Source organism: Mus pahari, chromosome 17 (genome assembly GCF_900095145.1).
Source record: "Mus pahari chromosome 17, PAHARI_EIJ_v1.1, whole genome shotgun sequence".
In the NCBI taxonomy this organism is placed as follows: Eukaryota; Metazoa; Chordata; class Mammalia; order Rodentia; family Muridae; genus Mus; species Mus pahari.
This window is the reverse complement of record NC_034606.1, coordinates 54,027,996-54,043,315: the sequence shown is the minus strand read 5'-3', so window position 1 is coordinate 54,043,315 and position 15,320 is coordinate 54,027,996. Positions and strand designations below refer to the sequence as shown.

At 55.0% G+C, this 15,320-nt stretch overlaps 1 protein-coding gene across 1 annotated transcript; it reads right to left on the bottom strand.

Moving 5' to 3' along the window:
- Positions 1–2,480: 2,480 nt before the first annotated feature.
- Positions 2,481–13,525, bottom strand: Panx2 (pannexin 2). The gene is made up of 3 exons (XM_021216919.1): positions 12,955–13,525; positions 4,370–5,833; positions 2,481–3,869 (listed from the first exon to the last, which is right to left on the bottom strand). Exons 1-3 carry the CDS (start codon positions 13,178–13,180, stop codon positions 3,526–3,528), a joined length of 2,034 nt encoding a protein of 677 aa, XP_021072578.1. The 5' UTR covers positions 13,181–13,525; the 3' UTR covers positions 2,481–3,525.
- Positions 13,526–15,320: the final 1,795 nt, after the last annotated feature.

Genomic DNA, 15,320 nt, shown 5'->3' with positions numbered 1-15,320 from the left:
CGCAGCCACTGTCTGGATAGTCTATGGTCAGTGGCACTTGGGAAACAGGACCTATGAAGAAAGTATAGCATCTGGCCTTGGTACCATGCAGACCAGTGGTTCCCTAGAGTCTGAGTGTCTCCCCCTCTGAGTCAAGCCCCAGGGTGTTCAGGCTGAGCTCAAATGGTGGGGAGTGGGTACAATGCATGCGAGAGGGCAGATTATGTACCACGTGTAGGAAGCAGATGGATATGTGAACAGGGAGAGCCAGGGAGCGGGGAAGAGGCCAGCACCCTGAGGTTTCTGGGTTACTTTAGCTGCCATGCCTGCTCATCATCACGTAGGGGCCAATTTGTGGTTGTAGGCCATCAGACCAGGGACTGTCTTCTCCAGGGGAGCGGGCAGCCTCGAGGCAGCCAGCTTTTCTCCCCAGGTTCCTATGGGTCTCAGAAGTCCCTTCCTAGAATGTGTGGGAACACTGAATGTGCGGCTTGGAATGCCAAGGACAGTGTCCAGCATCAGTTTAGGGAACAACATGCCTTTTCTGTATTGTGATATTTGGGGTTTTGGTTTGACTTTGAGACGGTCTTTCTATGTAGCCCTGGCTAGTCTGGATCTAGTTATGTAGATGAGGCTGGTCTCAAACTTGGACAGTTGTCTGCCTCTGCCTCCCAAGTATTAGAATTAAATGCTGTGCTGTCCTATCTGGTTTTGGCTGGCTCTGGACGGGTGTTCTTCTCCTAAGGCAGGCTGCTCCGTAGAGCTGGCAGGTGACATTATGTACGGTGCCCATCACCTCCCCTTCTCCACACTCTTGTCTCATTTTTCACCTGCCTCAGTCACTCCAAGGTAGAACCCAGGTCACAGATGTGAGTCCAGCACCCACACTGGATACTTCTCTGCCTCTCACCTGCCTGACCCGTTCCTCCCCGTGAAGCCCATAGCTTTGTTTCCCCCTTACTCTGCTGGTGCTCACCCTGGTGTGGCCCTGGGTGATGTGGGTGGGGTGTCTCCTCTATTATCTATGAACAATAAATGCTTTTCTACGGCAGGAATCTGAGCTGGAGGTGTAATCCAGGGAAGGAACACCTGCCTAGCATAAGCAAACTTCCTGAGACTTGTCCCCAGCATCCCCCCTCCCCCCGAAACCAATGGCAGGAGTCTTGCCATCCGTCCTGAGAGTAAATGGGGAATGACAAGACACTTTAAACAGTTAAGAGAACCAGAAGGTGGTCTCTGCATGCTCAGCACGTGCAGCCTGACTGTGGTGGCAGCTGTGGCAGTGGAGGACAAGGTTGCATTTTGTCCTAACCACCTCAGGGTTGTCCCATAGCTGGCTTAAGGAGCTTTCAGGAGGCACAAGCCAGGCAGAGGTGGCTGCTTTGATCTCAGCTGAGCCCCATCATTTTGATACCCCCGAAATGTCTTTAAATTCCTGGCCTAGCTTCCTCGGCCACCTGTCTTCAAGGCGTCTCTTATTCAGACCCACAGGTTCACTTGTCCCGGCTTGCAGGACATGTAGCTCCACAGGGCCAGTTTCGTCTCACTGAGTCCTGGGTCTGAGGATGAAGCCCTGCTGTGGACCTTCTGATGAACATAAGTGCATCCTAACCACAACCAGTCAAGCACCCTTCCTGGAGCCGGGTGTGGTGGCGCACTCCTTTATTCCCAGCACTCGGGAGGCAGAGACAGGCAGATTTCTGAGTTCTAGGCCAGCCTGGTCTACAAAGTGAGTTCCAGGACAGCCAGGGCTATACAGAGAAACCCTGTCTCGAAAAACCAAAGTAAAAAAAGAGAACCCTTCCTGGATTCTGCCAGCTCTGTGGTCCCTGGTAATAAACCTAATAGAGCCTCGGGCCATGTTATTTATGTGGTGGATTGAAGAAGAATGCCCCCCCCATACACCCATGTATTTGAATGTTCGGTTTCCACCAAACAATCAAAGTTGGTGGACTGTTGAGGGAGGATTAGGAGATGTGGCCTTGTTGGAAAAGGTGTCACTGGGGGGCGGGGGGTGCTTTGAGGTTCCAGAAGCCCATGCCAGACCTAGTCTCTCTCTGCTTCTTGCCTGCAGATGAAGATGTAGCTCTCAGCCCTGATGATGCAGCTCCCGTGCCCTGCCCGCCCGCCTGCCACTCTACTCCCTGCTATATTGTTCATGGACTTACCCTCTGAAACTATAGCCAATCCTCCAATTAAATGTTTTCTTCTTTAAGTTGTCATGGTGTCTCTTCACAGCAACGGAACAGTAACTAAAAGACTACGTCCCCCCACACCCGAGAGCTCCCTGGATACTCCATCTTCCCACAGCCCTACAATCCAGTACCCCCACGGTCCCCCTCCTCACACTTCCGGATGGAGGCCTCCTGTTCTTGCATCTTGGACTGCCTGGCCCTGCCCACTGTTTTCCCAGTGCCCTCAAGAGATGCCCCAGGCGTTGATGGGCATTGCAGGCTGGGCACGAATCGCCAGCACAGGGAGGCAGGGCCTCAAGGCACAGGGAGTTATCAGAATAGTATTTATTGATATGCTCAGTGCTACCTTGTTAATACTTCGTCACGTGGCGCGTGGCTGAGGTAATAGGGGCGGGGCCAGTGGGGCCTGGACTCCCATGGGAAGCGGTCCAGCCAGCAGCTGGGGACCCAGGAGAAGGGGGTGTGGTTATTGCGTTGTTGTATTCTTTCCCTCATCTGCACCCTGGCACGCCTACGCCTGCTCTCGTCCACTGCTCATGTGGGTGACGCTCACTCGCTCGCTCACTTGCACACTCACACATACACATACTCAGGTTCACTCACAGCACACTTGCCCCCTGCTTGTTCACGAGCTTACTTGCACACGGGCACTGTGCCTCTCTGGCAAACTCAATCACTCAGGCAGGTGCTTGTACCCACACCTGCTTACTTGGCACTTTTTACACCTGCCTGTGCTCAGGCCACTCACACACATCATCCTCTGGTTTAAATGCACCCTCATTCTCCTGATGATAAATAAGCTTGTCACTTACAGTAATCATAGGAAAAATAAAGTGTGTGTCAGGCTACGCGGAGAAAGTGCATGTTGATTCGGACCTGGGGCAGCCCTCGGCGCCCCCCCTGAAGGCATCAGGTCCCTCTGCAGGGGCCAGGCCCTTAAGTGAGTGACCCTTAGGGTCTGTCCTGAGGCCAGTGCCACCTTCCCCAGCACCTTCCTCACTTCCCCTAGGCTGGGCCCAACTGGGTGTGCTGAGTTGTGTCAGCCCACAACCAAACCCACTAAAAAAATAAACTCTTTTTTATCTTGTAGCCCAGCGCCGCACTGTGGGGGCGCCTGGTGCTGGGGTGGGCACCCTATCCCACCTTGCGCCCGAGCCCCAGCCTGCACTTGTGGATGCCATGGTGAGCCAGGTGGAAGGGGTGCTGGACCCCGTGGCATGCAGACAGGAGGCTGGGGTGTGTGTGTGGGCAGTACCGGGTGAGCAGAGTTCAAATCCTACCCAAGCCTAGGCTCAGCTGGGCCATCCCTGGCTCATGCAGAGAGTTCTGGTGGCCTGGGAGGCCCTGCCCCTCAAAACTCCACAGTACTCACAACTGTTCTTGGCTCCTCGAAGGTGGCGATGAGGATCTGCTGGGGCGGGGGTATGCTGAGGAGGTCGCCCATGTCTGAGGGTGCACAGGGGCCTCCTTCCTCCTCTTCCCGGGCCTCATACAGCGTGCTGATGTGGAGCAGGGGGTGAGTGGCATTTCGGCTCAGGATGGTGAGGGGGTCAGCCTTGCTCAGACTGCCTGGTGACAGGGAAGCAGCGGCGGGGGCTGCAGGGGGTGAGCAGACATGGAATGGTCCCCCAGATGGGAGCCCCGGCAGGGCAGGCTCTGTGGGGTACGGGATTTCCTTCTCGGGGAGTGGAGCATCTGAAAACAGGGCAGAATACAGCCGTTTCACAATCCAGCTCACTTGCTGCTACCGCCCTCCCGGTGCCACCCACGGGCACCTACTGGGCCCCTAACTTCCATGGATGGCAGGAACCCTTGCATTTAGCAGCCTGCCTGGCTAAGTCTAACTCCTCAGGAATAGCAATTGCCGTTTGCTGAATTCCCCCCCCCCCCCNCCCCAGTGGCTCACATCTGCCTGAAGCCCTTACTGACCAAAGGAGGCCAGTTTCCTGATGGCTGCAGTCCTGCCTTCATCCTCGCCCTCTGCCTTATGGAAGTGTCTAGACTCCTATCAGACCTGCTCCTCACTTTAGGAGCAACCCATCTGCTACCTCTGCTGTGACCAAGCCCAGTCGCCACCTCATTGACACTGTACTCTGATGCTTTCCCTCTTTGTGCCCTAGACTCGGGGACTGCCAGTTTCCTGCTCAGGACTCCCTGAGAATCCTACCCCATGCCCCACCTGCCTGGCTCCCTACCTTTGGTGGGTGCTGCAGCCAGGCCCAGCCCACATTCCTCTGTCTGGGACAGGAAGCCACCTTCCTGGCTCCGGGAGGCTGGGAGGGCAGGGGGTACCGCCTCAGTCTTGGTCTTCTTCGTACCTAGGATATAGGGATGCACGTCCAAGGAGAAGTGACGGGTATGCTTTTTCTCAGAGGCAGCAGGCGGGGCAGAGGAGGGGCCCGAATCACCTCCACTACCCTTGTAGTGGTGGGCAGCCCGGGCACCGGCGTCCAGAAGCGGGGCAATAAGTGTGTCTGTGGCTGTCTTCCTGCGCACGGGCTTGGGCTTCTCAGTCTTGCTGTTTTCCACGCGCATAATGGCCAGCTGCTCCTTGAAGGGCTGTGGCAGCGGGTTGCTGGTGGGGATCCACTTCATCTTCTTACGGGGCCGCTTGACCACGGGTGGCTCAGCAGAGCCATCAGGCTCCGCAGGGTTGATGCTGGGGTCCACGGTCTGGATGCCAGAGTCCCGCACAGTGGGCGTGGTGTCGTGGTTAGACTGAGCCAAGGCAGCCAGAAGCTGCCGCACCACGTTGTCGTACATGAGGTCGCTCTCGTTGGTGATGAAGTCCAGCCGGTTCAGCGACTTGATGTGGTCGCGGTTCTCGTTACAGAACATGGCCAGGATGTTGATGTCGCAGAATTGCGAGCGGCGCCACTGCCGGCGCGTCTTGATACCCACCTTGTTTAGTTTGTCGAAGATGAAGTTGCTCTTGCGGAAGATGAAGAGGTGAATGAGGTTGACCAGGATGATGAGGTTCATGAAGCAGAGCAAGACGATGTCCACACCTGCAATGATCCGCTGCAGCTGCACAGACGGTAGCTTACAGCTGACGCGCACCGTGGGCCCAGCGCTACCCACTGGCCCGTCAGGTGAGGCGCCCAGCGCACAGGTGAACTCGTTCTGCTTCTGGGTGGCGTAGTATGTGCATAGGTAGGAGATGGGCACCACACTGAGCAGCAGGATCAGGACGTGCCGTGCCAAGTACAGTTTTGCCAGGAAGTTACTGCGGCCCCGGCGCTCCAGGTACTTCTCAAACAGATTCTGCTCGGGGCTCTTCTCCTTCTCGGCGTTCTCAATGATCTCTCGCTTCTCGCGCTCCGTGATGCCGGGCCCCTTGGACTGGATCTGTTTCTCAATCTTGGGGGCGCGACCCTCGGCCGCTCGGTGGTAGCAATTGTCGATCTCCTGAAGCAGGAAGTTGAGCTCCGAGGTGAGGCGCGTGGAGGCGAGGAACTCCCAGCCCAACGCGGGCACGTACATGATGGCGGCAAAGGCCAGCAGCGCGTAGGGCAGGAACTTGTGCTCAAACAACGATGGCCAGAGGCTGGCATCCACGCCGGGCAGCGCGTCCCGCAGCTCTGTCCAGCAGTAGCCGCGGGCGTACAGCGCCTGATCACGGGTGAAGTTGTGCGGAGTATAACAGTAAATTGGTTCCTCTGAGGGTAGAGAGGAGACACGGGCTAGGGCAAGAGGTGGGACTAGCCTGAGGAAGACCAGGTCTTGGGAGGAAGGGCACGGGATGGATCTGATCCCGTCTCTGCTCAGACCCCGCCCCTATGCAGGTGGCTGGGCTCTACAACCCCTCCCGTGGAGCTGCCTGCCTTATGCAGGGACTGCTGCAAACGGACCCCCTACTCCTCTTAGTCCAGATTTCCCTCACCATGTCCTGACTACAGTGCTGTGTGTATGGATCCAATCCTGAGTACTACTTACAAAGTGCTTAGCCAGGGGTTAAGACCTGAATGTGTGAGCTGAGAAAACTGACCTATACTATTTATCTTTGGAGAGATGGCTCAGCGGTTAAGAGCACTGACTGCTCTTCCAGAGGTCCTGAGTTCAATTCCCAGCAACCACACGGTGGCTCCCAACCATCCATAATGAGATCTGACGCCCTCTTCTGGGTTGTCTGAAGACAGCTACAGTGTACTTACATATAATAAATAAATACATCTTAAAAAGAAAAGTCATAAAGACTGTATGAACAGGACAAGCCAAGGACTAGAGAGGATCAAGACAGGCCATGCGGGCAGCCAGGGTTCCTCTTTTAGCATCCCACATGGACCAAATACCATCTCTGCCACTGACTTTGCACTGCCAGGACTGTTGGCCCAGAGGCTCCTATTTAGACAGAGGGAGTCACAGAGGCCCAGATTCCAAGGAAAATCTGCCTGTGACAGGCGTAAAGGGTCTCACAAGTCCCCCTGTCCTGGAGGAAGGGGAAGTGTGGGAACCCTGGATGCTGGCGATCGGGAACGCTCACTGGCCAGATCTGCCACTGAAAATGAATAAGCCTGTCTGCACTTGGCTTATGTGAACACACATCCTGAAGCAAAGGACGTCACACATGCTTGCACTGGGCTGTGCTCAGCCTTGTTTTGTGATCTTATGCTTCCAATTCGTTTTCAGAAAACTTGGAAGCTCAAAGTCCACCAGACTGGGTCATGATCCCTAGGTACCAGGCCATGGCTTCCTATGGCGTTAATCTAAGCCATCTCTGCCTTAGCCATCTCGCTTCCACTCAAGGCTGGTTCTGGCTTAAAGCCCTCCACCACAGTCTTGAGATCAGGAAGTAACAGGGTCGAAGTGGCTCGTCTGGACAGGGAGATGGCAGAGACCCAGACTAGTCGGAAGATTAACGTGAGGGTTTGTATAGAAAATGCCCCCTATAGGCTCCTGTGTTTGAACATTTGGACCCCAGCTGGTGGCACTGTCTTGGTAGGTTGTGGAGTCTTTGGGAGGTAGATTCTAGCTGGAAGCATGAAACAAGGGAGGACCTATATATACCTCAGTGTGAACGAGCCACCCAGCCATATGCCCTCTCCCCATGTGGTATTCCCTGAAACCGTAAAGCAGACCAAACCCTTCCTCTGTTTCTGCTATAGCAACAAGAAAAGTAACCAACACAGACATTAATCACAGTTTGATGTCTTCATGGGCCCGAGAGGCAGGGGACAAAGACCTCAGTGCCTACATGTTCTTCTTGTGGTACCAGCATGTAGGCGTCCTGGCCCCATTCTAACTTAGACTAGGACCATGGTCACCATTTGGGGGTATCTGCCCATGTAGCCACTCATCGTGAAGGGTCAAAGACACTTAGGCCTCAAGGACTACCAGAGTATATCCCAGTCAAGGGGGACCCCAAGACCAGCGGCTGTGTGGCCACTTGTCTTCCTCATACGGTCCTGGGAAGGTATGGAGGGTTCCAGTGGAGGCCTGGGGGGGGTGGTGGTGAGCTAGACAGAGGTCAGAGTGAGCCTCGCTTAGATACCCAGGTGCTGGGGCTTCCTGAAGCTGGAACCATGTCCACAAGAGAAGCTGAGCACCTGGCCATAGCCAGGGGTGGAAGGGAGGCTAGGGGTAGTCAGGGAAAGCTGATCCCTTTAAGCTGACCCCCTGAGGTCCTGGAGAACAGATGTCCAGGGCAGGATGAGCTGGGCTCTGAGAAGAGCAAACGGGGGAAGCAAAGGAATCGGCTCTCTTGGTCGAAAAAAAAAATGGAATTTTATTCTTATTCTTTTTTTTTTTTTTTTTTTGTCCTTACAGCTGATCTCTAAAGCCACAGAAGGGTGGGTGGTCTCCTCTCAGGAAATTTGATTGCCACCCTGAATCAAGCCCATCTCTATGATGTCCAGCCAAGCTGTAAGCTGGGCAAGCAAGGGAAGAACCCCTGTCCTCCCTCCCATGGGCACTTCCAGTGGGGCCAAGCTCTTCCTTGGTTGGCCTGTGTCTGCAGAGGCATATGGTGCTTCTCATGGCATGGCAGACACCAAAGGGCCTAACCTAAACCGAAGGGCAGGTGTTCATGCATGGTTGGCTACCATAGCGTGCTGATGTGGACTTGTACTGATCCTGAACTGGGCAGGTTGGCGGGTACCTGGACACTGGATGCTCTGTCCTGACACAGTGGCTGCACGGAGCTTTTTGTCTGAGGGCCCTCTCTTGGGATTTCCCAGGGGGGATGGGTTCTTGTCTATAAGTACAGGGGCTCAAGGAAGAGATAGGAAAGCTGGTCCATGGGCTGGTAAGATGGCTCAGCGGGTTAGGGCACTGACTGCTCTTCCAAAGGTCCTGAGTTCAAGTCCCAGCAACCACACGGTGGCTCACAACCATCTGTAATGAGATCTGACACCTCTTCTGGTGTGTCTGAAGACAGCTACAGTGTACTTAGATATAATTATAAGTACACCTTTGGGCCAGAGCAAGTGGGACAGATCGGAGCAAGTGGGGCTGGAGTGAGCAGAGATCCTAAATTCAATTCTCAGCAACCACAGCTCACAACCATCTATTCAGCTACAGTGTACTCATATACATAACATGAAAAAAAGGAAAAAGAAAGTGGGTCCATCTCGGTGCACAAAGGGCTAGCACTGCAGAGTGCTGTGGGACGGTCCTTCCCCACAGGGCAGCTCTGCTTAGACCTGGACTGCTGCTCATGAGAATACACTGAGATTTCTAGCTAAGAAACCTACTAAGCCGAGACTGCCATCACAGTGGCCAGGGGTCAACCGCAGGAGCCACAGGGCCCTGCTGCAGCCTCCAGCTAGAACAGATCTGAATAGTAAAGGCAGACCTGTAGGGTTTTTTTTTACTTGAAATTCTGCCCAGGGCTGAGGCTGAACCTGCGCCCTAGACACGTCTCCAGCCCACTCCCTTGGGTCCAGCCTATGCACGGTCCAGCTTACTTAAGCCTCTGCCACTTGCAGAGGAAAAAGCTTTCAAGGGGTTTCTGATTCTGCTGAGGCTGCTGCCTCTGGCCAGCTCACAGCCAGCTCATCTCTCGGCTCTCCTCACCCCAGGGCAGGTCCCAACCCTTCCCCAACTCCTTCACGGTGGAATGACAGCTCCCACATCCTGACTTCTGGACCTTGTGACTGTTGCTCTGTGTCGTAAAAGCGACACTGCAGCTGGGATTAAGAACTTTATGGGAGATGATCCTGGATTATCTGAGGGGGACAAGGGAACATAAGAGTCCCTTTCAAAGGAAGGCAGTGATGAATTTGGCCTGAGCCAAATGTCCTGGTGTAGCTTGGTCCTGAAGGTGCATTCAGACTTGCCAATAGAAGCTCCATCTGTACCAGCCCCGCCGAGAGCTTGCCCATCTTGTCAGCAGGCTTAGGGCCAAGCATCTCTTTGTTGAGCTATCTTACCGGATTTTTTTTTGGGTATCAATCCAGGACCTCTAGTATGCTAAGTGAGCGCTCTACTGCCAAGCCACACCCTAGTCCTGAACATTGTTTAAAGCCAGAGTTTGTGCTAGTCTGTTCCAGCAGTGTGGGCAGATAACAGGTGGCCCTGGCTTCTTACAAGCTGCCTGTCTCATATGTGTATGTGCGTGGGGGGAGTACTCTATCCCAATACCTCCTGCAGTGGTATAGGTGGATGCTTCAGAGTGCTGCAGGCCTTGCAGGGGTAGGGACCCACACCTGGGACAGAAAGGGTTGACTTTCAGGGACCACAGGAAAAAAGGAGATGGGCTGGTATCTGAGTGCTTTCACAAACCCACCCCAGAGATCTGCCCTGCTGGGTGGGATGCTCAGAGAAAGGCCAGCAGTTGGGTGCGGGACCCACCCATGCTTGTCAGTATAGGGCACTTTGCTTTTCCTTCCTTAAGGAAGAGAGTGTTGAGGAGGAGGCACACATTGGGTAACACCCAACTTCTGTGAGCCGGATAGACGCTCACACACAGGTGATATCCCGAAATACCGCCCACGTACATGGGACCTGAGAGATCGATGTGTACTGACTCCCCAACTCCTGCCTGAGTGGCAGGGGGGATATTTCACAGTTGCCCTGACTCCAACACCAGCCGGTCTCTAGGCAGGAGTCATCTTTTTGGGCCACCCCTAAACCTTGATCTCTACCTCTACCTCTGCTGGGTGGAGATCACCAGTGCTGGGCTCAGGGGTGGGGGAACATAGCACAACCCACTCTATGGAGGGCAGGCTCCTTCTATGAGGGTTAACCACATAGCGCCCTCTCCTCTGACATTCAGGACTGAATGCCCCTATAGGCAGGACCCAGGTGTATGCAGAAAAAAATGGAGGGGCCATTGGCCACACTGGTTACTACTAGAAGTGGGGTGGTGGGCTTAAAACGGCAGATGTGTACCTCACAGATCTGGAGGCCAGATGAAATCTTTCAGGCGGGCAGTCACCACTGAGAGCCCTGGCGCAGGGTCCTGGATATGTCCCTGTCCTACCTTTTCCTATGCTCTCACCAAGGGGTCCCCAAGAAATGATGGGGCCATGGGAGAAGGAGCCATTAAGGCACACTTTCCCCACATCCGATTCGCTTGTGTTTGGGGTCCCTGTATGCTTCTAGCTTCTGTGAGACAAAAGGACGGTGAAAAGCCCCGAGCAGTGACCGGGCTAGCCTGAATCCAAGAGAAGCAATCACTGTTTCAGAATTGTGTAGGAAATCAGGGAGGGCAAAGGTTAGGCTGGTTGTTCAGTTTCTTTATCCTCCCAGCCAAGAGCAGACATCCTGGTCAGGCAGAGGGGCTTGTCTGTGCTGCATAGGCCCTAGGACCCCTCCTCACACCTGTGGTAGGCCTAGCTCAGCAAGGATAGGAGGGCTTAGGAAATGTCTGTGGGAAAGCACAGGGGGCCAGGCAGTGCTGGCATGCCTTTAATCCCAGCACTTGGGAGGCAGAGGCAGGCGGATTTCTAAATTTGAGGCCAGCCTGGTCTACAAAGTGAGTTCCAGGACAGCCAGGGCTATACAGAGAAACCCTGTCTTGAAAGAAAGAAAGAAAGAAAGAAAGAAAGAAAGAAAGAAAGAAAGAAAGAAAGAAAGAAAGAAAGAAAGAAGCAAGCAAGCACAGGGGGTTTGAAGCAGCAGCAGGTCCAGGATCGGGGCTAACTTGGGGGACATCTTGTTGATTCCAGGCCCAGTTGGATGCAGGGTGTTTGGAGGTCCCACAGGTGACAAGCTGGGCTGCCAGTGTCTGGGTGTAGGGATCCTATCAAGGAATCACCGAAGATGGCCCAGCCCACTCACATCTGAAACTGTCCTACGATGTCTGTCATAGATAGAGCTGTGTTCCCCCGAGATCTGCTGTTGTCCTGGCCCTGTACTAAGGACTGACAGAGACAGCCTTTGCAGATGTAAATGAACTGAAATGAGAGTGAAGTAGAATAATCGCAACCTTGCTGTATACTTGTGACTCAAGGGAGGGACACAGACACGGGGAAATCCCCAACAGAGGACAGACACCAGGGGAAGTCTGTAACTACCACTCATCAGGAAGAAATGGCCTTTGGAGAGAACTCAGCCCTCCCTACACCTGCAGTTTGGACTTCTGGCCCCTGGAACTGTAAGGTACATGTCTGTTGTAAGGCAGCCACCCCATTGCTGGTACTGTGATCAGCATGGCCAAAGGCCCCCTTTATACACACAGCTGGGTGTGCCTGAGTGCCAGGGCGTCTGGTGTCCAAGGATGGAGACCAGGAGAACTTTCTCCACTTTTGGCGTGGTCTTAAATAGTCTGGAGGATGCCTGCCCCCAGCTCAGGCTGGACATCTCTAGGTCCTGGAGTTTCCTGTAAGGGAGGCACCTGTGGATGGTGGTGAAGAAGCGGGTATGAAGATACCTGTTCTCGTTGCCCAGTAGCTGCCGAGGGCAGAACTCTGGAGTCCTGGCAGTCTTCTTCCTGCTATGAAGCTGGCATCTCTGGCCACCAATTAGACTTGTGTCAATGGATACCTGAGTCCCTGCCTCAGCTTGGCTCCAGGTGGGGATGCTATTCCCCATCTCAGTGTGTCACCAGAAGCCAACTCCCTAGTGCCTCAGCTCATGTCACCTTAGGCAGGGCCCACTGTACATGTGTACTCTCCTGTGGACGACCACAGGCTCACCCACACACTCTCTCATAGAGCAGGCCCAGTTCTATTGACCTAACACTTAGCTCCTTAACCTGCTCACTCATCCGTGACCTGCCCTACCTTCTACCTACACTGCCTTTGCCAGTCAAGGGTGGCTTCTTGGGCCATCGTTGCTTGATGTCCTCCAGGGCCAGCCCCTGTCTGGCCTCCTCTGTAGAGGAGCTTTGGAAAGGGGTGCTTCAGAGTTCCTCGGGAGTACCCCCACTTTCCTACACTGTCAGCCCCAAGGACCCCATGCAGCATCATGGGATTTTTCACTTATCCCCGAGCAATGCCCTCAATACTCATCCTTCTCTGGTCCTCATCTGGCCATTCCTCCAAGCCTCAGCCCTCCCTACCCCCACCACCCGTGACGTGACATGCTACAACTCAGACCCCACATCCCATTCATACCGGGGGCCAGTAAGTGTAAGACAGGCCTACTCTCCTCTCGGCTTGAGGTTGAAGGAATGGAAGGCCAAACAATAAAACAGAGGAGGTGTCTCAGGCGGCCCTGTCTCAACCCCTCATGCCAGACTGAGGTGGTGCCCAAGGTCTGTGATGAGACCCGCGGGCAATGGCTCAGCGGCTGGCCAGGTGGGTGCGGTCTAGCTGGAACTGGCTGCCTGGCGCTCAGAGCCAGCGCGCTCGGAGCGCTGGGCGCTAAACACCTGCGAACGCGCGCCCTGCCTCACCTGCGAAGTTCTTGGTGAAGACCAGGGTGACCAGCAGGATGGGTACCAGCACGGTGCCGATGGTGACCACGCGGTCGAACGGCAGTTCCAGCTTGAGCTGCAGCAGCAGCGCGGCCAGCGCGCCCGCCTTGTCGTCCTGCGAGCCAGGCAGGATCAGCTCCCTCAGCTTCTCGCCCGCCAGCAGAGCGGTCGCCATGTCCGCCGACTGCTCCAGGAGGTGGTGCATGGGGGGCGGGGGCGCGGCCCGGCGGGGTACGGGCGGGGGGCGCGGGCGGGGCCGCGCGCCAGGGAGGGCGGCGGGGGACGACGGAGACCGAGGTCACGGGGGGCGCGGAGCGCGGGGCGCTGGAAGAGGGATGTCAGCCGGGACGCGGCGGGGCTCGGGGGCTGCCGCCCCGCGAGAGGGGTCGAGCTGCCAGGGCGCCGGGCCGCCGCCGCCCCCGCCGTGCGCTGTAGCCGGCCCGCGCCCTGCGTCCCTCCCGGGGGCGGCGGCGGCTCTCCTGCCTGGGCCGCGCGGCCCGCTCCCGCCGGGGAGGGGGGCTGTTTACCTGCGGCAACTCCGCGGCGTGGCTCCGCCCCCAGCACCCCCACCCTCCACGTAGCTGCGGCGTTGGCGATGACTTTGCAGAAAAAAAAAAATTTTTTTTTTTAAATGAAATGGACCGAGTTCATATTGACCATCTCCTTGCATCAGGGTTGGGCCAAGCCCTGGTCCCCCTAGCCCTGTGCACAGAAAGAGGCGGATCGCCCGCTCTGGGGTCCGATCGTGTCTGGTAGCTGAAGGGTTCTCGTTCTACACTTCAGCTCTTCTGCTCCTCACTGGGACCTGGGTTCCACATAGGCGCAGAGGCTGCCCTGGGAGCTGTTGCAGGCAAGTGCTAGGAAGCCCGAACCCTCTTTCCCAGGCTAGTGCCTGCACATAAATGCTGTAGGGCGTCCTCTCCAAAGCTCCCGGATGCCTCTTCACTGCAGCCATGTCCCGGACCCAGGAGCGCCCCTGTTACACGCTGTGATGGGTCGCCAGCCAGTGCGGATATGCTTGTTAACCCAGCATCTTCACTGCTTCACCCACTGTCGGCATCCATAGAGCTGGGCCAGCGCGTGGGGGCTTCTAGGATTGTCACCTGACCCCTCTGGGCTACCCACATGTTCTCTCCTCCCAGGAGCTACTGTACACAAACTTCTGTGACCGTGGCCTCCTGCAAGATTCCTTGGTTCAGTATTTCTCCCTCATAACCTTTCTTGTGTATGTCTGTAGTAGTAACTTCCTTCAGTATCCATAAACTATCTGGAAATATCTCCTCAGACCGAAGCAAAACCTGGAGGGACCGCTGTCCCGTCAGGCCTGACCCCTTCTGGTGCATTCTTGCTTCCACAGACTTTACCTTCTTCACCTTACTCCCCACGGTGGTGAACAGCCATTCGCTCCCCTAGGATTCCTGGCTGCCCTGGCAAGCCCTCACCCCAGGCTTCCCAAGGCAGTCCTTGGAGCAGTACTTCCTCACCCTCCCTGGCCTCTTAGAAGGGCTATGCTGTTCACTCCATCATCTCACCTTCAGAACCCTATATACCCTTTCTGTTTTCTCTTGGATTCCTAGAGCTTTTGCACACTGACCCCTTCTCAGCGGGTTGGTTTTCTCTGAACTGCAGGTCTCCCTACCCCTGCACCCCACCCACAATGTTGTCTCCTTTGTTACCTATTTGTGCATGCCTCTCCAAAGACTCTATCCGTCCACTCTGGGTGGAGTGTCGTATTCTTTTAAAAAACTGTATATGGGTGTACTACCAGCATGGCCATGGAGGCCGGAACTCCCTGGGGCTGGGGTTACAGGTATTATAAGCCACTATATGGGTGCTGGTAATTGAACCCAGTTCCATGGAGTTTTTTCCCAGTACCTATGGTCACTTACAACAGTCTGCAACTACAGTTCCAGAGGATTGGATGATCCTGGCCTCTGCAGGCACTGCACTCTTGAGGTACAGACATACATGCAGGTGCAATACCCATATACATAAATCAATAATAAAGACAAAAATAAACGTTTAAATAGAGTTGCCCAATAATGGAGCAACAATGCCTCTGCTAGACACCAGAGGCTAATAAATAAAAAGTCTAGTACCAGGAACTGGTTTTTAGAGTTGTTGGCCACTGAATTTCCCCAGATCCCCAAATATTACAGGCTACTACCACTGTTCTTGGCTGCATTCCGGAACTTGATAGTGAGTCTCTATTACTGAATATACCGCATACTGGAGTCACGGGACATGGAGAAACTAAGTACTGACCTGGAAGCTACAGTGCTCCTGGCTACCTTTCCCAGTCTTACTGAGCTGTGAATCCTGCAGTCTGTGACAATCACTCTAGT

Excerpts from the sequence above, each read along its gene's own strand:
- Panx2 (XM_021216919.1), bottom strand. The coding sequence starts at position 13,180 with ATGCACCACCTCCTGGAGCAGTCGGCGGACATGGCGACCGCTCTGCTG. Across the intron at positions 5,834-12,954 it reads CTTCACCAAGAACTTCGCAG|AGGAACCAATTTACTGTTAT; the intron begins GTGAGGCAGGGC and ends CTCTACCCTCAG. Across the intron at positions 3,870-4,369 it reads GGCTGCAGCACCCACCAAAG|ATGCTCCACTCCCCGAGAAG; the intron begins GTAGGGAGCCAG and ends CCCTGTTTTCAG.